This window comes from Leptinotarsa decemlineata, unplaced genomic scaffold, assembly GCF_025532065.1.
Source record: "Leptinotarsa decemlineata unplaced genomic scaffold, Ldec_3_MD MMD2_tig00026330_RagTag_RagTag, whole genome shotgun sequence".
NCBI classification, from domain to species: Eukaryota; Metazoa; Arthropoda; class Insecta; order Coleoptera; family Chrysomelidae; genus Leptinotarsa; species Leptinotarsa decemlineata.
Genome location: NW_027412690.1, coordinates 11552617 through 11576850, shown reverse-complemented (window position 1 = coordinate 11576850; position 24234 = coordinate 11552617). Strand labels below are relative to the sequence as shown.

Below are 24234 nucleotides of genomic sequence, written 5' to 3'. Positions count from 1 at the left end.
GTGTAATCATCAACACAACTCAGAGCCAATCTCTCATTGTTGAACAGGGAGTTCCCCAAGGCTCAATTCTTGGACCTTTGTTATTTTTAATCTATGTTAATGATCTCATCAATTTCCTTCTTGACATGTCTAAAGTCCAAGTAACATCATATGCTGATGATACAAATCTACTCATAACTGGCGAAGATACTACTGAACTTGTGATAACATCAGAAATAGTATACAATAAAGTAATGGAGTCGTCCGAAATAAATCTTCTAACGGTAAATGTATCTTTGATAAAATTTACTTTGAGGGGAACTATGGAACAGTTTCAAATTTTAAGGACAATGACATGAATGTATATGCTAGTTAAACGACTAAGTTGCTATAAATTGTGCTAGGAACCACACGTCAGGTTAATTTCAATGTTGAACCTTTTTTAGTGCTTGTAAAAAAATTGTTATACAAATTTTATGTACCCCCTTCAAGGGGCTGTATCTTAACAAGGGCTGCTCCAATGAAATTTCTTTATATGAAAGATCCTACCTTTTTTTCGATGAGGAATCACCTCCTTGAATGTTTTACACTTATTTAGTTACACCATGTATAAGACAAATCCTCTACCAATTAGTTGAAGAAATAATATTATAAGAGCTGCAAAATACATACTCATTAATGACTACCAAGATAAACAATGTACTTGTCTCTAATTGGCACCATCGACACTAGAGGGAGTATCGCTAATTTTGAATTACATATAGCTACCCTTTAAGTTGCCTGGTCAAGTTCTAGAACTGTAGAAAGTGTTCAGTTACTAAGGAACCAATTTATTGCTAGCGAAATTTCTATTTTTTTGACTACTTTGCTGCCTGTCATCTGCCAAAAGCACTATGGTTCAAAGTTCATCTCTGTGTTGGGACACACGCTGAAAACATTTAGCTTTTATAATCTACATTTCAAGTTGATTGACGTTATCAACATAAACATAGTCTATTGTAATGATAAATATTCAAATTATTTTCTCAGTTTAACAGGTATGACGTTTAAGGACAAAGATTAGATAGATCACTAGAACTGCGTTTATGTATTTTAATGCGTCAGTAGGTGCACTGATAGTGTACAATATTTATAACAATCATAAAAACTATATTTTGTTCAATGGGAAAGTTATTTGGTTGGAATTTGATATACTTTTCTTGTACCCTTGAAGTAATCTGTTGAAAATTTATATTTTTGTTAAAAGCAGGAAAATTATGAAAAGAGCAATGAAAATTTCTAAGTTTTTTACCACTTTTATTTGTAACTAACGTTACTGCAGTTTCGTCCTATATGGACATTCTCAAACTTAAACAACAAACTAACAATGATTCATTACTTTCCCTAATATATACCATTCAGGTACTTGATTGGGTACCTGAATTTACAGTTCACAATGCGGTTGTGCCAATTTAAAATCTATGATAATGTATTTTGAAAAACAAGTATCGGTCAACTCTATCTTATATTTTAAAGTTTATAAATATAACAGTCAATTTGATAAATATAATAAAATATACTTAATAAATACAAAACAAAGTCACCTTCACAAGAAACAGAACACACTACGCCTATGCAGATAAGGACGCTTGATAATGAAGAAACCGAATGACTAGTTATGGCATTTTAAGGACGCAAATATAATAGACCTGCGAAGTGTTGATCAGTTTACCGATGATTCAAAGTATTTAACGAACTGGTTCACCTACTCGCTCGTACATCCTATCGATATGCAGAAGCTATCTTGTTACGGGGGGCAAATTGTATGGAATCATCTTACTTTTCAATTATTTACAATGGCGATGCATAGACAATAAAAATGACCCCGGTAAGAATTTAGTTCTAACATTTAGCGTTGTTATCTTTAGCTCTCAGTTCAATTTGTATATCAGTTACCTCCAATTGAAAATTGTTATACTATACATTTTGTTTTATGAGAGAGATGATATTGACAGATCAAGATCTTCAGAAGATGTAGTGCTGCAGGTTTTCCTGCAGCTGAAAAAGCAAATGCGCCACTGGAATCAATGAAGTCGCCCCGGAGCGCCAATTAATTTTTATTGTTGCTTTATAATCTCATCATTTGTATTTTAGAATTATTAAAAGTTTTGTTTTTATCTCGAATTCTTGTTCAGTATAGGTGAATGATCATTACGAAACTTTCTTCAAATCCTAACTCGATACTTTCTTCTGAATTGAAAATTAACTCTTCCGTGACAGTGTAAAATTTGTTTTGTTGATATAGCAAAGCTAACGCGATGTTTCCATTCTCACTGGAATCAAAACAGAGTCGTGACGATCGGGTCATGAACAGTTTCGTCTTCTGCTCTCGTTAATTGGTTCCGTATCAAAATACCGCTAAGACACATTTCTAATGACAGAAGTAACGTAGACTTATACACAACTATCGCTCTATAACACTACAAGTAGAACAGCCAATGCATACTGGGTGTATTTTTAAGCGCTCTTTTTGGTATTTTTTGCTTGATATTAGAATTGAATGGCCCATTTATTATTACTGTTTTCGAATGGACTGAAACTATTCGTAACTGGTTGCATAAATTGATACAGTTGGGGCTATGAAAAGTAACACTTGTATATCAATGAAATATGGGATAATACACATATGATATTACCATCCTTGTCTTCTACAAATGAAAAACGAAGACAAAACAGTTACATTGATAACACATATAATAATTCCGCACACATATAAACACCTACTTATAGTATGTATAAATTGATGAATGTAACCGTTACCACGTGGTATTGGAGATCATCATGAAAAATGAGAAATGAAACATAGGACGGTTTATTTCTCATTTTTCATATAGTATGTATGTTTTTCTCGCACTAATTTTATTCCCGACCTGTTTTTTGTAAGACAATTCCATATGTGTAGCTAATCTTGTGTTTTCCTTATTTTCCAGCCTGGTGAAGGTGGTATAATACTATTACCCAACGCCATTGATTCCTTCACGGATGAAGATGAAGAAATCGCACGATCTCTGGAACGCCCCCCAAGCCCTTGTGATGTCACTTTCATTAACGACAATATTCTTATCGATGGTAAATCTAGTCTGAGAGAGAAAAACAAGCAATCAAAGGTGAGTCATTCTTTATAGTTCATCAATTCATATTGTAATCCGTCGTTCAATCGATTTTTAAACCAAGTCGAATGATATTTTAACTAAATTACTCAACACGAATTTCCACAAAAAAAACAGCAACTGAGTCGATTTCGACAAAACAGAAACTTGAGTTGAAAACTTTGTGTCGCGGGCGAGTGTTTTTGTCAACAATGAAGTGTCCCGTCGACAGGCGGAAAGATCAAAAGGTTTCGGTGTTTTGTTTATGTTTTTGTAAACAGAATCCGCTGTGTGCAAATATTATTATATTGCCTTAGGGCAAGTGTCTTAAGGCGAAACATCGATGTATAACAGTGAGGATGACAGTGTTCCATGTAAGTGCAATTTGTTACCATTCATTTAAAGTAGAACTCATGTGAATGATATCTGATTTTTATTCCACAACGATTATTTGAAATACAAACTGAGTAGAGAAAGGTATCTTCTGTATAATTCAGTGTTCATACAGAAGTATTTGTTTCGAAAGAAGTTTTTCTTTCGTATAATTCAATGTAGCTGTTTCAGGAGGGCTTTCTTCCAGTTTGTGTCTGAAAGTTGATTCTTTTCATGATCTACACATCCATGTATAGAGTTACTTATTTTAAAATTGATTACTTCCTTTTTGTATCCAGATGGAGTCGTAGAAAGCCAAAAACTTTCTTTCCCAAAAATTATTATCTACTTGGTAATTTGTGGTGGGGCCGTATCACTACGGCCCGCGATCCTAATGTGTTACAAAGAAAAGTGTGTGCCTAGACAAGCGAGAGAGTGTTAGTTAGGTACCTATTTATTTCTAGTAAACAACCCAATCATAGACAGTATCACCATCTCTCAGCAATAAGCGAAATTACCCTATCATCCACGCGGTTCGAGTTTAGACTAGAATCTTCCTTATCAATATAAAAGGAGGGCGTCGACGCGACGTGAGTCTGTTGAGTCGAGTTATCGAAGCAATACGGTCGGAGAAGGATTTTAGTTGTACTGCGAAGTAGTGATTGTAAAGGTATTGTGCATTTGTTTGGGTCGTGCGCGTGCGATATCCATGATTGTTGTGAAAATAAATAAGAACAAACATTGCACAAGACTTACGAATCTTGAAATAATTACAACGAATGTGATACCTGACATTTAGTTTTGAATAGTTTCATCTAGGTTGTAACTACTCCCCCATTTTAAAATTTTGCTCAGGATTTGACCATATAGTAAACTACATTTGATTTTTTTAATCTTCGAAGAGTGTCTATAAATGAAACCGTTATTGCATTTCTTCAAAATTATTAGGGACATTAAAAACCGAAAAAAGCGGTTTATGTAACAAGTTCAGGAGAGCAATTGAATTTAGAATAAATGTCCATGTCTATTTTGTTGTTTTTTTAGACATCCGGAATAACTCTAATTGATAAACTCAAAAACTATATTAGATGTACCTACATCTGGGCCAAGTTTCGTTAAAATCTGAAGTGGTGAAGGTAAATTGTGTGTTTTTGATATGGCACCGCCCTTAGAAAGACTTGGAGATTTTCCTGTAGTGCGTGTGCTTTATCCTTGGAAAAAATGACCCAACAAAGAATGAACTTATATTGATTTATAATTCGAACATTTTCCAATAATAAATGCTCCCTCATAAATATTGTCGAGACACTGTTGCCGAAAAACAAACAGTATCTTGTGTGATAAAATATTTGTCGATAAACTTATATTAATAGCTCTCAAATATTTACTAATCTGTCTGATCGTTTGACCTTCTACGAGATAATACATTTTCTCTATTCAAAATCGACTTTCTAATTCATTTTATGTTCATTGAAATCAATATCATATCAAGCATTTCCAATTACTGGGTCTTTCGAATATCTCTTCAGGAAATGTGAAGTCTGGTTTATAGAGTGATCGAGGTAATATAATTCAAGGTTTATGACCCAGAACTGAAAGTTCAACTTTTTATAAAATCTTATTGTATATCAACGACTTATTGGAAAAAACCAAAAATTCAATATATTAATTTGCTGACGAAAGCACACTTGTGACGTCAATCAATTTGGATTCTAGAGCATCGGCTGCGGATGCACAGCTTCGCTCTCAGCAGGAGGCTGCATATCTCAATTATTATTATTATAATGATATTTTCGTCTTCTGTAAACCATAACACTGTTGACTTTTCTTCAAAGAGTTCCCACATTACAGATAATATTCGAACGCTGTAATTAATCGATGTGCAATTAAATCAGTCTAGTCGACTGGAAACGAGATAAGATATCTGACGTGTATTCCAACCATCATTTCGTTTCGTACTGAAGAGAGTACTATCGTCAGCAATGAACTTGGCTTGTGGTTGTTGTATTTTTTCGTGTGTGTATGTGTAACTTGAACTTTGTTGCAGTTTTCTGACACGTTTCCCTATTTTCACATAATTCTATCCGACTTCCAGCCTTAAGTTTTGATGTATTTAAAGCTTGGTGTTCTCATCTGTCTCCAGATCTTTCTCTCAATCTCCTTGTTTGAAAGGCTCAAAATGATATTTCACAAGATCCCTCCCAAATATGAAATTTTATCAGAATTGAGGAAGGCAACAGGATACTGGATGAAATGAAAGATGTAGATGGAAAGACATTATATTCAACGCTGCAGGATTTTGTTGATGCTTTCAGCTATTACTTTGCTTCTGTATAAAATCGTAAATGGTTGATCGTAAAGCAGTATAATCTTGGACGAGGGTTGAATTCAATAAAAAACATTTTTTTTACCTTTTAGTCTGTAAAGAATTCCTTCGTGTTTGAACTGTATGTAACTTATTGCATCATCGCCAATAAGTTGCCCTAGAGAACCTGAAATAAATAAATCAATATGAAAGTGTGTAGTTAGTACGTACTTTCAGAATAGCATAACCTCTAATATTGAACTATACTATAACAATTTTCAATTGAAGGTGATTAGCTACGTCACACTTGAAGTGACCAACAGATAATCCTCTTACCAACTCTGCAGAAGCGTACCAAAATAATATTTTTATTTATTTTAAACACATAGGTTATTACGTTAAAATTGTTTTAGTAGGTGGCGCTACCTGGTGTCGATGGAAAAACTGAATACATTTTCTCGTTATGCCTAATACAGTACTTCGAAATAACAGAAAAATTCACAAAATAATTATTATGTTCCTTTTATATAAAAAGAGAACTTCAAAGCAAAGAAATATTTACCTACGTTATGCTTATGAAGTTTCAGAATCCATTGACTCGTCCGAAGAAGAATCCCCAGTCACACTTTAATCTATTATTATTCGGTCGAATAGTATAAAAATAATAGTATAAAAATAATAAAATTCAATAACATTATTCACCTATTTTTCAGTTGTTTACTTACCTCAAAAACTATTTTAAGTTAATGTATTTTGAAAAACACTTTATTATGAGATTTTTACTAGAACAGATTAACAAATCCGCAACACGTGTTTCGCTGCACAGTATATTTTTCAAGCGTATTCACTAACAAACTGAATTCTACATACATTGTGATTTATATACTCTTTGAAATATTACTAACTACCTAGAAACTAATAATATTCTAGGAACTAATTAGTGACAGTTATACCTGAGTTTAACGAACATTTATACCTGAGTTTAATGACTAGGTCAACTAATTATCTCACAATAAAGTGTGAATGTGATGAAAATCTATGATAATGTATTTTGAAAAACAAGTCTCGGCCAACTCTATCTTATATTTTGAAGTTAATAAATATAACAGTCAATTTAATAAATATAATAAAATATATTTAATAAATACAAAACAAGGTCACCTTCACAAGAAACAGAATAATGAAGAAACCGAATGCCTAGTTATGGCATTTTAAGGACGCAAATAGAATAGACCTGCGAAGTATTGATTAGTTTACCGATTTTTCAAAGTACTTAACAAACGGGTTCACCTATTCGCTCGTACATCCTATCGATATGCAGAAGCTATCTTGTTACGGCATTTATTATGCCAATTTATGGCGATGCATAGACAATAAAAATGACCCCGGTAAAAATTTAGTTCTAACATTCAAAATTGTTATATCATACAAGTAACTTTCAAAGGTTTTGGACGTAATTTCAACATTTGTTTTCGAAAAACTATTATCGTAGATCTTCATTAACATTAGTTTTTTTTGAGATTATCCTGTCACGGTCGCCCAAAAATGTGGAATGGCCATTTGAAATGGATTTCAGGGGTGAAAGGGGAATTGAAAGATATACCTTTGACTTTTCAATTTATCATTTTATTCTTACAATTATTGCAATTACATGGAAATCTCAACATTTCTAAATTCTGCCGAACCAAAGTCGTTAATTGATGCCATAAAGACTTATTTATTATTCGAATGTTGCTAACAAATCAGAACGGTCCGTGCGAAATCAGTTTCCATTTTGATGAATAGCCCCATCCATAATGATTAGTCATTACCTATTTGAATATCCTTCAACTGCATATGTGATACATGCAAATACAACTACATTTATTAATGCCTCCTCTTGGAATATCTATCCTCACTGTCACATCTTCTTTTCCTCTTCCTCTCTCTACTCTTACTTCCCTTTTTTTCATTCTTAAACCGGTCTTCTCTTGTCTTGTGAGTTCTAGACCTAGGTTTCTTTCGTGTGTCTTCATCCGAGGATAATTCCCTGTCAGTATACTCATCATTATTTTTTGAATTAGAACTTAAATCATTCTCTAGCTTTTCCAGTTTTCTCAATAATGCTCTCTTTTGTTTGTTTGTTAAAGATCTTATAAAGGCCACTTCTGAATCTTCTTCTACATCTCCATTCACTAGCAGGTGTTTATTAGCTTCGGTGGTATTGATATGCTGTTTTTTTAAAGCTAAACCATCATCAAGCATTTGCTGAACTAAGGAATTCTGGTCGAGGACTGTAGCAGTTTCCAAAGATCTTGCAGCTCTCAAAGACAAGCTGTACATAGGGCACTCCTTATCAGTATTAATATGTCCCCATTTGTGACACTTGATACAGCGAACATTCCTGACTTGAATTCCAAAGGGCTGATCACGAATTTCTTGATCACCTTTGCAGTAACTTTCACGAGGTGCATTGTATTTTCTCTGCCATTCAAACTTATACTCTGGCTCGTTATCCTCTCTCTTCCTTTCTTTCCCGGCTCCAGGAGGAGGTTCATACATAAAAGTAAGGCTCAACTTGTCTTTACTCTCTTTACTAAGCATTGCTTTATTATCATGGAGATCTTGTTCCTTTTCATACTGTTGGCGGAGCTCTTCTTGCTTCTTTTTGTATGCCTCTGCTTTCTGTTCTGCAATCCATACCCTCTTCAAATTGTCTCTAGATGCTGGGTGGAAGAATTTCTTACACATATAATTATTGAATCCTTTACCCATCTTGGTTCCTTTATTCCCAGTATAAATTAAAACAAGTATTAAGGAAAATGAATACTATAGGTGAAATTTTATGAACTTATTGTTTATAACAATTATCACCTGGATTATCTTTTCCTACTCTTAACTTTATTATTTGACGACAATGACAAATCTTACTACTCTCGAAGAAATGACAAATCTAAATTATGACAATTGACCCTGACACAGATATTTAATCTGTAAACCCTGACAAAACGACGACCGACGACTGACGTACTACTCGTACCTGAGCTCGTACTAGCTGATCTATGCTGACGGCCAGTGTTGCCAATAGAAATTGTACAAATGATTCGTAAACTTGCTTAAAATTCACAATTCATTAGGTCCCGCTTTGTTGAACTATAAAACATAATACCAGCAACATTTTTTCAATTGCAGAAATAAATTAGGTACTTTCAAAATACTTTAAAAACTAGTAGCAGGGGAGCCCACCATGCAAAATGGGGATTTACTCGAGCTTCATTGAGACATATTAGGTTGCAAAGCTTAGATGATAAGAAGAAAAAAATGTTATATAATATATACCTACTCCCCTGGCTAATACCACGAAGGGCGTTGGATACTACTCCCCTGGCTAATACCACGAAGGGCGTTGGCACTGGCACTGACGCCTGTCGGATATAATCCAACGTCCTTCGTGGTATTAGCCAGGGGAGTAGTTGTTTTCTGATAGGTGTCAGTCCATTAAACCTACTGTGTAGGTATATAGAGACTGGCTGGAACTTTTGAAGTTCCATTTACTTTAGAAAGTTTCATCTGTCAATTTCACTTCAAAATAAGGTATTCACGCATTAGTTTCATTATCTCAAATTTGAATTCTTTGAGTTGACTCGTTCAAAAAATAAAAGAGGGAGGGGCATTGAAGAAATGCACTGTATAATAATGCATCTATATTTATCGACAAAGACTCAATATATTAAACATTAAATACTCTTGAAGAATTATTGGATACGTCAGTAACATCTGATGGCTTTAAGTAGCACAATTACTATTCATTTCCTATGTTCAGAATATTGACGTGAGCGAAATTAATATCAGTTGCAACTAGCAATTGAACTAATTGTTTAAGTCCACTTTCTGTTCTACAACTCGCTATAAATATGAATGAAATTATATGAACCATCAGATGGTATCAGAAACAAGCGGGTTAACTGTAATTGATGAGCAATATAGATAACGATGGAAAAATTCATTAATAGTTGTTTCAATGAGATGTGCGGTTTCTGTTATGAAACTGGATTCCAGAAAAGTTACCAGAAATAAAATTTCACAGGTTATACAGGGTGTAACATGAGTACGTTGAAATATTCAAGAAAACAAGTCTATATGAACTTGTGTCCGGAAATGCTTCGTTTCGGAGATACAGGGTGTTGAAATGGGATTTTTTGTTCGTTTTTAAAAAATAACTTCTGTACAAAATAAGTTATTTCACTTCATCGAATCCCGAGTACACAGTTTTAATGCTGAAGGAATTATTCAGCTTGTGTTACGTTGGCAAAAGTGTTTGGTTCGATTAAATTCAATAAAAATTCACCGAGATATTACAGTTTGAAGTAGATCCATAAAAACTGACAAAACTTTACTATATATGATGGAATCGGCCGATATTTGATGAAAATCCATAACTAACATATTCTAAAAACACTTTATTGTGTGATTTTCACTAGATAGTTTTACAAAAACGCAACACGTGTTTCGCCATACAATGGCTTCCTCGGGCATGTCTTAATAACTAATTCTACACATTAAATGCTATATTCTACAATTTGAGGTACCTGAATTTCAAGTACTTGATTTTTTACCTAAGTTTGTAATGAATTTAATTACCTGAGCTTATGTTCCATTTTCCACATTTGAAAAATCAATTAGAATTAAATGACTCTCCGTTACTGAATATTTTTTCAAATGTGGAAAATGGAACATAAGCTCAGGTAATTAAATTCATTACAAACTTAGGTTAAAAATCAGGTACTTGAATTACAGGTACTTGAAATTCAGGTACCTCAAATTGTAGAATATAGCATTTAATGTGTAGAATTAGTTATTAAGACACGCCCGAGGAAGCCATTGTATGGCGAAACACGTGTTGCGTTTTTGTAAAACTATCTAGTGAAAATCACACAATGAAGTGTTTTTAGAATACGTTAAAACTTTACTACTATGTCTGCTGAACTTTCATGAAAAAGTTCGCGAATGTTCGATTTTCATTTCAACGTATAACGTATCAAAATCGTAGAACGGATATTCTTTCATTCTTTGGAAAAAAGCTCCTACCTTGCATCTACCTTCTAGCTTGACTACCTCGCTCTTTCATCTCAAACTAATGGGAGCTGGGTGTGATACTCTGGTATTTCAACTTGAACCTGTTTATTTTTTCTTATTAGAATACGTAACTTCCAGGAATTCTTGCTGTCAAATTTATCTTGCAGCATATACGATTTTTCGTGAACCAAGCACGAATTCCGATCGTTCTCATGTACCACTATTTCATAATTGAATTTCAATTGATTCATATCGAATTTTCATCGCATAGCGACTATCCGCATAGCATCCGCGATGAATATCAAATAATATGTGCGTACTAGACCGAAAACAATGTGTTCAATTCGGTGATGGAAAAAGTCAATTTGGGCCGCAGATTATTGAAATTCAGGACCGACGTCAGCATTATGGATTCCCATTTAATACTTGGTACCTTATGACGAAATATTAGATAGATAGACATTTATTGATCATTTATAGTAGATTGATAAGTCAAAATAGAACAATGGTAAAATAATAAATCAATAAAAACACTTTAAAAACATTTTCAAACCAAGCAACACTAAAAGTAGGTAGTCAACAGTACACTGTTCACTGACAGTCCAAAATGAATTCTGACTACTATAAAATAACCTAGATAACAGATAACATTTCAATTTCGTTTTGAATCTGAACAGCTTTGGCTGATTCTTCAAGTCATCATTTGACATGGTAAAAAAGTTTGCCGCAGCATATTTTTCAGGCTCTACTCGTCGATGGAATATATTGATAGAACATTTAGGTTCAAAAAAAGTTGCTGAAAGTCTTTCACAAACCAGATGGTCAGCCCGAGCAGTTGCAGTAAGCGCCTTGCATGAAGGTAATGAACGAGTTATAGAAGCTTTGATATCTATCGCAAAAGATACAGAACAGGCACGAGAAACTAGAGACAGAGCCCATAGTCTTTCCTGAAAAATGGAAAAACTCGAATATATTATACTAACGGAAATTTGGAACTGTATATTGGAAAGAATAGACAAAATAAATAATTATCTTCAGAAAAAAACAATAACACTAGACGTTACAACTAATATGTTCACTTCACTTGATGATTTTATTATTAATCTCAGGGATAAATTTGATTACTTGAATCGTCTGCCAAAGAAAGAAACCCGGAATCTGACTACAAGGACCTATTCCGAAGAACAAAATGCAGAAGTTCTCGCCAGAGTTTTATTGGTGGCTCTGCGCCGTCAGTCCAACTGAATGGAAGAAATAAATATAAAATAGAAACCTTTCTTCCCATAATTGATACCCTCAGCGTTCATTTAAAACAACGATTGAGTTCGTATAAGGATATCAGTAAACGTTTTGATTTATTTTTTCGCTTGAAAACTCTGAATTCTGAAGAGTTGAGACAAAGTTGTAAAGAATTTGCTGAATTTTATTATGAAGATGTTAATGAGAAAGGGTTAGAAATAGAATGTTTGCATTTAATAGAATGCTTGAAAATTGTTGACAGTGAAAATGAGAATTGTTTATTAAAAATATATCAACTTTTGAAAGAAAACAAAATTGAAGACACATTTTCAAATGTAGAAATCACATTGAGAATCTTTTTTAAGCATGATGGTAACTAACTGCAGTGGGGAACGCTCCTTCTCCAAATTAAAAAGAATTAAAAATGAATTGAGAAATACAATGCTTCAAGAGAGATTAACCAGTTTGCCGCTGAAGTCGTTAGAATCTGATGTGCTAAAAAGTATAGATTCTGAAGAAGTAATTAACGATTTTGCCCATCTGAAATCTAGAAGGTTTCCTCTTCAAATAACATAGATATTCAAGCAGTAACCTGTAGATGCTAAAAAAGTTACTTGTGTGGACTATATTGCATTTATCTATTCGTTTCATATGATTGTTAATCTACTTTCTTTGTTAATTTCTGTCGTTTCATGGCAAGTCCGTTCAAATTTATGATTGAATACTGAGAAAAATATTTAAATAGCCAATATAACACAATGATTTTTGTATATCACGCATACTCCGATCAGATTTCTTTCATTTCAAATGAAAGTCTGAATTATATTAAAACATATTTATTAATTCGTGCATATTCAATATCGATTATATAAAATCTAATGGATTACGTTGTAATTATGACTTTCTCCGTTATTTATCAGGATTAAATAATATAAATATAAGTTTTGGCAAATTGCACTCATTATTTTTTCTAATAATCATAGTTTCACATATAGATGTGGGGCTGTGGGTTGTCTTGTAGGTAATTTGCATACATAATCCTCTGTTTACATATTCATTTTTTTCAGGGTAATACAGGCCAAAGTGATATATGTATTTCAAGGCGTATAAATTCATTCATTTATCTGCTCTTACTTGAACATATGAGTGTATTGCAGTTGTGGTCGATTTATTTTGCACAAAACCATGTTGATCCACAGTTATGATATTGAAATGCTTGAGATAGGATAACAATCTCTCCAAGAATGATAATGCAAATATTTTAGAAAAGATGAAGGGTATCGTAATTGGTCGATAGTTACTTATTAGGAAGGAATCACCTTTTTATATACAGGTGTAATTTTACCAGTTTTCAAAGCTTGCGGGAATGTTCCATTTGCAAATGATAAATTTATGAGATAGACTAGTGGTGTTTAAGAACACGTTCAACGATCACATAAGGTATTTTATCAGATCCAGAGGAAAATTGATTTTTCAGTTTTCTGTTGAGCATGACAAATAGTTCATGTTCATTAAACGGAAGGAGGAGAAAAGAACTAGACTGTATTTCAATATTATTCAAATATTGGTTTTGCAAAGGCTTTTGAGGAGAATGGGATGGGAAAGAAGGGATTTGTTCTCCGAAGTTTTCCAGCTACTTTACCAGCTTGTTGCCACACTGTGGAAACGACGTCAGTGTGAATATTTTTCTGTCAAAAGCAGCATGTCGGAATAAAATTATTATGACATCATGTTAGTCCACAAACAAATCGAAGACGGCGAATTATACTTGAGACGTGGTGGCATATAATTTTAAATTTGGCAAAACCTCGATTCCAATTTAGAAACCATTGTTAGAGTTCAAAAAAAGCTCATCAACTGCTGCATTGACTGACCATGATTATTGATTGACAAAAAATGTAATTATTCGCAATCATTAATACCTATTACCTCATCGATGGCATCATCCATTATGTAACACAATCTGAAATGGAAAATATCAATAATGGGGTCCTTGTAAATTTAATGTTCGCATTATTTATTTCCAAAGATTGCGCATTAGACTGGTTGCAAATTCCTAGGCAAATGCAAACAGCACGTTGTAGGGAACTGAGTCAAACGTACTCCACAGAATTTATTAGATTTAAACTAGATGTGACATGAACAGCATTGTGGGCGCAATTGGATATAACTCGCAGACATAACAATCGTGGGTCTCATGTATGCGTGGGAGAGTATGATTGCTTACAGTTTCATTAGAAACCAACATTGTACGTAAAGTACTTGCGATTATTATGCGTTTTGCAATTATATCTATCACGCAATTACGGCATTTGAAGGCATTGTCCGCTGACTGAAGTGTATGCCTTCGTCCAGCATCTTGATAATCATTGGGTAATTTTAGGAATCAAATAAACATGTCCACAAACACTTTACTTTGCTTACCATTCTGAAATACAAAAATTTGATCACCATATACCAGCCTCTAGCAGAATCTGTAATAAGATACTGTATTGCTGCCTGGGGTGGTACATTTAACAATTCTCTCAATACCCTCCAAATATCTCAAAATACAATCTTGAAAATATTATTCAAAAAACCTAAAATATACTCTACTGAATGTCTGTATAAGGAAACGCAGTTACTGAAAACAAGAGAACTCTATATCCACCAGTGTTTAACTTGGGTGTACACAAACAAACTGACACTTCAATCAACAAACAAAGAAAAACAAACAAGATTTGTTACTGGTTCTTCCATAAACATACCAAAATTTAATAAAACTCACACACGGAGATAGATGTATTTTCTATCACGGTCCAAAAGTATTCAATCTTCTGTCAGTTAACATAAGAAACAATTCGAATCTCAATACATTCAAAAAAATCAATCAAAACATTCATTATGTTCATACCGAACTTCTCGATTTATTCGGCTAAACATAAACGATGTTCAGCAAGCTCTTCATCATTCCCAATGTCCATCAATTCTGTAAATTAATTAATCGAAATGTGTGTATATTAAAAAAAAACTAATGAAAAACGTTGACGAAGTCAGCATTTTAAATGGCAAGTTCTGAGGTGAAAATATATTATTACTACGAATCCCTATTATACATACAGATGTGTCAATTTATTTCAAACGTGTGCAATTTTCAATCATTTTATTCAATCGATAGATGAAAACGAGCCCTGAAATTGAGCGCTTACTTTATGTGATTATTTTGACACATTTGTTTGAGTAAAATCGTCTGAATTGTAACATTTACTACTTAATTAAGTCTGAGAATCAGATATGCATTTATTTATTACAGAATAAAATGCCCATGTGGTCTCGCACAACAAGCGTTATTGAATCAGATATCGGAATACAGCAGTTGTGTTTCTAGCAACATGCCACGAGCTTACTTCATTTTCATTGGAATGTTGAAGTGTTTATTATTTTCGAATGTATTGCTATATTTCCTATTGCGAGAAAGTATGATCTATGTGGTTCACGATTTGACCCTAGACTATGAACAAGTAATTGTGAATGTTGTTTTTTACATAGTGGATACAATTACCTTCCCGAAGAAATCAATAAAGTACAGTAATTCATGAATACGAGTAGCTTGAAACACATACATTTTGTAGCCCTTGGTGAAATTTATGAGTGAAACTATTATACTGATAATTTGAAGATATTGAAGATAATTTCTTCGAGTGACTCCAGAAATGTTCCAAAATGTCAAAAAACTTTCGAAACTAACCGATGTACGGCAGTTCAAACATCTACTATTAATCAATTTACTACTTATTGAAATTATCAAGGTAAATTTTTTATGACTTACATTATATTTCAAACGGACTATCATAATTTGAAAAACAAAACAGTTTTTTTCTCGCAAGAGAGCGCCAAAATGAAAAATTACGTTTTGTAAACAGTCACATGATGAATTCCTTATAAAGCTACCTTTTCATTACCTACGATCGTCAGGTAGACTATGTAACTAACAAGCTATCTAGACACTGTTATGTTCTATTGAATCTTAGAAAAACTGTTCATCAGAACATCCTGCTCAATTACTACTATTCATATGTTCACTTTACTCTCAATTATTGCATCATTTGCTATGGGATTTCAACCAGAATTGATGAATTATTAGTTCTCCAGAAGAAAATCCTAAGGCTCCCAGAGATGTAGGGATTCATTCCCAAATCTTAAAATTCTAACAGTCATCTCATTATATATACACAACTGTGTATCTTATGTGAAGTCACGCAATGAAAACTTCACAAGCAGATATACAGGATATAAACTACGTAAAAATCAGATCATGTCGATTCCACTTCATCACTTATCTATTGTTTCAAGAAGTCCCCACATTATGTCAATAAAATTTTATAATAATCTGCCTATCGACATTAGAAACCTGACAAGTCTGAATTCATTTCATTCCACTAACGAATACTTTAATCTACACTAATCGATCTATATCCATAATATACTTTTATTGTATCCAATGTAATTTTTTTACACGCTTTATATTAGCTTCATCTGTATGTTGTATGTATGTATGTATGCTTGTATGAATGTTTGTTTACTTGTAACTCACAAGCTCGGGAGTTAAAAGTGAACAGAATCATTGACTATTCATGATCTATTCGCGGGCAGATGGCGCTGTACGTGACTTACTTGATAAGTTGATAAAAAAAAATCAAAATAAAAAATGGATTAAAAGAATTATAAGTGTTAGCGAAATGTTGTACTACAGATGAAATATTTAGATACTTAAATATTCTCTCGTGATTTCATACAGAAAAAAGTTTCGACCGAAACGAAAGATACATTTCAAAATCTAATTCGATTATTTGAAAGCAAACCAGAATATGGATTCCAACAATGAAAACGTTCCTAAAATGTACACTTAAAAAATTCAGGACTTGAATATTTTAAAAAATTGAAAAATTAGAATTAAGTTGCTTGACATATCAAATCAAAAGATTGTCCTTATATCATAAGGACATTTGTAATGACCTGTTGGATGACCATATACACACTACGGAAAAGTCTAGGGATATTTTTAAAAATGGCAATTTTTTTTTTTTAGATCGCTTTAGGGAAAAAAAGTTGACGGGTGATTATTAAACGAATGTAACTTACAACAAAATTTATTAAATGGTCAAAAATACTGAGTGTGCATATAAGCAAAACTAAAAAAAATATATCTCTTCTTTGGCACCCCGAAAAAAAATCATAATACAAAAAAAATTGGAATCAGTACAAAGTATGGCCTCCACGCTGGTTTATTACGGCCCTACATCTATCGTGCATCGACAAAATGAGATTGTCAATGTCTTGTTGAGGTAAATTTACCCATTCAGCGATTAAAAGCTCTCTCAATTGAAACGTTGTGTAAATGTTTCCCATATGCGGAGTAATTCTTCGTTGAAGCATGTCCCACACATGCTCGATGGGATTCAGGTCCGGTGATTGTGCTGGCCATGGCAATACATCAACTCCTTCGTTGGTGAGCCAGTCAGTCACTAGACGCGCGACATGTGGACGAGCATTATCGTGCATTAGGTGAAAGTTTTCACCGACAGCACCAGAAAACGGACGGACGATAGGTAGAAGAATGGTGTCGAGGTACTGTCGAGCTGTGAGGGAGCGATTTGGAAAAACGAGCTGGGTTCTGCCGCCGATCATGATTCCGCCCCATAGCATTACTGTACCACCTCTGTATGTGTGGAATTCCTGGACGTGTCTCAAACGTTCATTATTTCCAGGTCGTCTCCACAGTCTTACTCGACGAGAATCTGGATGAAATCCAAATCTGGATTCGTCTGTAAACAAAACTGTGGCCCAATCATTTGCATCCCAGTTTTGATGTTCTTGACACCACTCTAATCTTCTACCGCGATTGCCTCTCAACAAAGGTGGACATCTAAGTGGCCTTCTGTTGTGGAGATCTGCTTCATGCAGTAGATTTCTGACAGTATCACGACCAATGGTTACCTGGTGCGTCTGCTGCAACACGTTAACCAACTCAGGTGCTGTGATGGTCGGTTGTCTTCTTGCGGTTAAGACCAAAAATCGGTCTTGAACTGCATTTGTAGCGCGTCCTCGCCCTGGATGTTGTTCGGCTGGACTGCCAGTTTCACGGAAACGCCGCCACAATCGACTGATAACACTTTGGGAGACCCCCAAACGAAGAGCTACATCATTTTGTCGCATGCCACCTTGAAGAAGCCCTACAGCTCTATTCATCTCAGTCAATGGTAAGTGATGGCGTTCCATGTTAGAGCACAATATTTCCAGTTTAATTGCTGAGCAAGAACTGCATAGAATGTACAAACTCGACACTTTCAGATTATTCATTTTAGCCGAAAACCTACAGTTTGTAAAAAACTTGCAGGTTTTTGCAGGCTTTGTTCAACCCATAGAAATTTACAGGGTGGTCGAGTGTACCAATTTAATCGAAATTAAACGATCTCATGCATTTATTTTTATGATATTTAGTATGTTATAAAAATATCCCTAGACTTTTCCGATGTGTGTAGTTTATATTCGCCAATTTTCAAACATGTGTACGGTGTAATCCCTACAATTCTGAAAAATATCTTGAATAAACATTCCAAGTGCGAGCAAATATCAAGTTTCTCTGTGTTAATAGCATATTAAATCTCCCTTTGCTGTAACGCGTATAATCCAGCTTCAAGCTTATTCAAACTCGACAATGCAGAACAAGTATTGGTTACCTTTTTTACATAAATATTCGATAAGATCATGTTTCACGTCTCCCTAACGACCAAATTGTTATGGAAGTGTGTTCCAAGAATTATTTCTTTATCTGTCAGGATTTATTCACTGGCAATTTATAAATAAATTAATAACGTTTTGCAAAGAAATAATAAATCATCGTTAGTTGCATAAGAGTTTATTTTAAACCATTACTTACACTCTATGACATGTTCAATTTGAAAATATGAACAATACGTTGCTAATTTTTTGTACTGAATTCTGCTTCAAATACAACCTAAGGAAATTATTTTTAAAAGGCATCTACTTCACTGTTCTTTACAGTTCGTTTGTTTTTGAATGACTGAAAAAGCTGCAAGTGACATGCTTTCTTTTTGGGGCCTTGTTGACGTAAATACCAGAAAGAAATTACAGTGACTAATCTAAAACACATTTGGATTGAGACAAACGGCGACCCTTTTCTCACGCGATATAAGAGGAAAAACTATATTACGTTTCTCGTATATATTTCTTCGAATACCACCATTTGATATGGCGTGACTGCGTTTCCCATGAGTTTGAATTACACGGTATATGGCAATACTTGTTTTGTTTTTTTTTTACTTTTGGAGTCGTTGGAATATGTGTCGGTACTGGTTATAGGTGAATTATTAATTAGACGGACACAGCGTTTGCAATTAGTTCCCGGCCGAAATCCCTGAACAGAATGAATGAATGCCTCAGCTAAAAATTGTGTTGCAAGTAACTTTCGAATAATCATTACTGATAATACGGCCGGGGTCATAAATGTAGTCGAGAAGGGTCAACCACTTGTGCTCGAATTCTTTGTCTATATCCATGAAAGTGTTAACAATGAGTACCCACTCGAAACATCCCAAGTGGTTTCGTTCTAAATATTATCTGTTTTTCGGCAATAAACTGCGCGATAAAAGATTTATGAAAAGTTAATTTTGTAATAAAAATTTATGATACAAAAAATCAAAATCAATAAAGGAATACAATATTTCTAAACTAAATAGTTGTAGTTAAAACCCTACATATGTAATCACCTATTAGTCGAAGAACAGTAATGCTCTAATAAGTATTTTCAGGTGTATCGCCAAGCCTTGCTATTTTTTTTTTCGAAATTTCCAGTTATTTTTAACCAACGTACAAGATTACTAATGAATATTAGTGGAGTTTTATCCCAACACCAAACCGTTATTTTTGACACCTCTACACGTGTTTCAATCACCAAGTGATCATTTTCAAGAGGTGTTAAAAATAACGGTTTGGTGTTGGGATAAATCTTCAATAATATTCATTACTACACCAAAGGTTTCAAACAGTGCATCACGATCGAGAAAACATAAAAAATGTCATCAAAAATCTTCACTGCGACTCCTGCTTACTTATATTTACTTATATTTCGTGATTGGATTAATAATCCCATTATATTAGATTAATAGAGGAGCTGGCATACTGCCTGTTCCACTGCGATCTTTGCAGATCTATTGTGGTGCTCCTTGGTCATCAGAACTCTTTACCTGGCTCGAGCTTTCTATTGAGACTACAAAGCATTGATAATGGCTCCTTCATACAGCATAGAGCCTCTGGTTCCTTATTACCACATCTACCATGATGTAGCCTTGCTAACGCTTTGCATACACATAGCACGTGTAATGGGGTATCTTTTCCCTACTGACAGAACCTGCATGGAGTTTCTTCCGCCAGGCACATAATGCTCATGTGTTTTATGAGCCGACAATGCCCTATCTGTACACCTATACTACTACCCTTACAACCGTACGATTGTAGTTCAGCAGATCTTTCCTGAATTTGGGCGAGGGTTCCTTAATAAACATTTTCTCCCGCCTCATTCCTGGAAGCTTGTTCCACCAACTTATCGATTGGTCTGGCATTAACGAATTGTTATTCAAGCCCTATCGTAGGCTTAAATGTATCTTTGCGGGGTAAAGCATCGGCATCTTCATTGCCTCTTTGTCCTTTGTGTCCGGGAATCCAGGCTAGGGAACCTGAGCAATTCTCGACTTCACTCTGCCTACATAAATGCCGGCTCCTATTCCTTCTCAGGTTTTTGGGCCGTCCGTTTGCCACGTTCCTCTGCTTTAACGGTGTGGTGGGCCGTTTCCCGTACTTCCAAGTGTTTATCACTCTCTATGTTTGAATTAAATATCCAGTTCAATAACATCGAAGTGACATTTTCAATAGGATATAAATCGAAAGACTGTGCTAGCCTTGTTTATTTACTGACTTCCTGACATTTTTATCAGGGAGTCATGAACTGAAATTCATGAGTCAGAAACCACTCAGAGGGACAGGCATAAGAACTCTGAACTACCCTAAACCAATGTTATGGTACAAATAATGAGGTCATATCGCATGGTTTTGAAAAAAATAAAGTGATGAAATACTTCCAATTCTTGGCTATGTGTTTGAGAGATCCTCTTGAAGATTATCACTTGGTGATTGAAACATGTGTCGAGGTATTGAAACTAACAGTTTGATGTTGTGATAAAACTCCAGTAATATATAATGATCCTCTAGTTATACAGTAAACAAAAAGAACATTGTTGATAGTTTTATGAGCAATCACGATTTTGTCAGCGCTTCACAAACATTGATAGATGTTATTGAAGAACGAAACTGTGGCCAAGTATTGCCCTGTAGAGAAAACAAATGTTATCAAGAATGAATTAAAGTTAGTTCCGGCATGTCATCCAACTTCTTCCATAAGATGAATGAAAATACGTCAGGAACTCATATGCTATTTTGGTTCCCCTGTAATAATAGTTGTAGGTCATAACACTGATCGCATATCCACCACTTTATAACATGCCTAACAGCCTGAGCAAAAACATCTCTTGGAAAGAGAGAAGGAAGTCCATTTGTGAAATTTTGCATTGCATACTGACAGGTTGGGGCACTAACTTTGCCAGTCCTCGATGAGCGACATCTTTGAAGGGCAACAAAAGTCGAGCTTACATCGTGCCGGTGATCACATTACTGAGAATATCCAGTCTTCCTCACGCTGCCTCTCAACATTGCGAAAGTTAAGACTGTCAGGACTCTTTCACAATGGAAGCTACACATCTCTCGTTCCTATACGGGAGCGTTTATCACTTCTAACTACCGCCCATTCACACCGTCACAAGTCATTTTAGTTCTTGGCTCCTTGAGCTCAGTTGTAGAATGGATCGTACGCGAGTTGTTGCCTTATACCTTCGTTACCATCGGCACAAACTTCAACGACAGAATCGCCAACGATCAAGAATGTTTTAGATACATCCAATCAACAAAAAACGCGATGAAGCAGGAGTTTTTGCCATGCTTTACCCAGAACTTAGAAAGAAAGTTCTTCGATAATTTAGAATGTCGTCTGCTGCATTTGATGAGTTCCTAGACATGGTGAAGAATAGTATTCAGCTCATTCCGGTTCTCATACATGTCGAGACTTTCATTCCAAAGAGCGGGTCGATTTCAGGCAGCACTGATTAATAGCTTCACATAGCAAAAACATAACAATCTGCACCGACAGCAGACAAGCCCTATTAGCCTTGAACAGACAACGTGTTACCTCAGGGCTAGTACTAGAGTGCCACCAAGATTTAGCCAAAGCCTCGGTAGATAATAACATTATCCTGAGGTGGGTTAAAGGACACAACATGAGTAAAGATAATCGCATTGCCGACTCTTCAGCCAAAGAAGCGGCTGGACTAAGAATTTTAGGACTCAGTGGCACCTACGGCCTGATGACTTCGACAATTGCGGAACTAGCCAAACCTATGCTCAATCCCTAAAGAGATGGGATATAATCAAAGGATGCATTCTTGCCAGGGTCACCCTGGGCGATGCTGGGAAGCTGGCGCCGAAGAAATATCTGGCGCTGACCAGGAAAAGTCTACGCTTAACAGTAGGATTTCTGACTGGCCACTGTCTACTAAAGAAACACCTCCATAATATGGGGCTAGTGGACACACCACTATGCAGGATGTGTGGACAGGAAGATGAGACTGTCAAGCATGCCCTGTGCGAGTGCCCGGAGTTATCGTCAATAAGAGAGTGTGTGTTCGGCGAGTCTTGGCCTACACCTGCCTGGAAGGGACAGGATGGACGATGACCTGGGGGACAACTCCACGGGAGGATGTACAACGGGTCACACGATGTGGCCTAATTGCTGTGGGCTTACACTCACCCTCCCTACTCTACAGAAACAAAATAGCTCCACATCGTAATCTGACATGATGACTAGTGTGGAGCAAGAGAGGGAGAGCAATTTTCACTCTTCTTTTGGGAGCCCTCACTCATTCTCTTGCATTTTGAGGAGAAAACGTGAGAGCTCTTGCCTCCCCAGACGTGGCGGCTCCCGCTCTCAGTCTGGAAGCTCGGTGGGTGGATTTTGGCTCTAAGAGCCTTCCTCTCTCTCGGGAACAAGAGAAACTCCCCGTGTCAAAGAGGCTTTAGAGAAGCGCTTTAGGTATTCCTCTTCAGAAACAGATTAGGGGGAATGATTACGTCGAAAACTAAAGGCTAGGTTAGGTTAGGAGCAAATAATGCTCTGAGAACCTCCCGTTATCCACATATTGCATTTGAAGATTGTCAAGGCTTTACAATTTAACTTGAATTGAACTGGTTTCTTCTATAACACAGTCTAAAGAAGAGAAGCAGTACAAGCTAGTCCCGTCGTGTACCGCGACGACAAAGAGGCCAACATGGGACACTTCGTAATCGATGCCTCTCACTTTGACAACTGTTGTTCGAGGTAAGACGATTCCTCTGTCAGAAAAAATACCTGCTGAAGCTCCAGGGAACGCGAGTTTCTTATTTGTTGTTGTACGAGCACAGCGATACGGTCCTACTGACGTTCTTGGTCGATTTTTTTTGTTGGTTTCAATGGCTTTTTCATTTCTATATTCTGTTTGATAAAATATTTGAAATTATAGCCATACTTGCATAGTTGTTCTGAAAGCTTGAAGTGTGTGAATGAGAAATCTGGTTGGATGCAGTTTTTAGGTTAAATGTTTTGATACTATGACGTGCAAGTAAATATTTCAATTCCAGAAACGTAATATATACAATCCTGTATCACCACTCTAGGAATTGTCCATTATCTTGTTTGACTTCTATCTTCGTCAGTCACTTTTTCGCTTATCACTATACGTATAAACACCGACGTGTCAATAGAGGAGTTATCTTGCATATTCACGATAAAATGAGAAATATATGTACATATTTACCATACTGGTATTGGCTAATGTCCGTTTGACGGTGAAACAAAGTTTTTAAAACGAAGGAAAAGTGCCAAAATGTATATATGTAATTAGTAACTATGGTACAACCAAAGTAGAGTTGAAAATTCTATACCCTTGTATTACATCTATTGGAATTACTGAAACGGTGTATAAAACTATTTGATACAACCAAAAAACAATTACA

At 35.2% G+C, this 24234-nt stretch overlaps 1 protein-coding gene and 1 pseudogene across 1 annotated transcript in view; one reads left to right on the top strand and one right to left on the bottom strand.

The window, feature by feature from the left end:
* The window catches only part of bif (protein phosphatase 1-binding protein bifocal), a 62550-nt gene that overhangs the window by 17542 nt on the left and 20774 nt on the right, over nucleotides 1-24234 (top strand). Inside the window, exon 2 of the mRNA XM_074183102.1 lies at nucleotides 2949-3125. Within this exon, the coding sequence (XP_074039203.1) occupies nucleotides 2949-3125 (177 nt within the window). The remainder of the gene's footprint in view (nucleotides 1-2948; nucleotides 3126-24234) is intronic.
* LOC111508096 (corepressor interacting with RBPJ 1 pseudogene) lies at nucleotides 7518-8586 on the bottom strand (annotated as a pseudogene).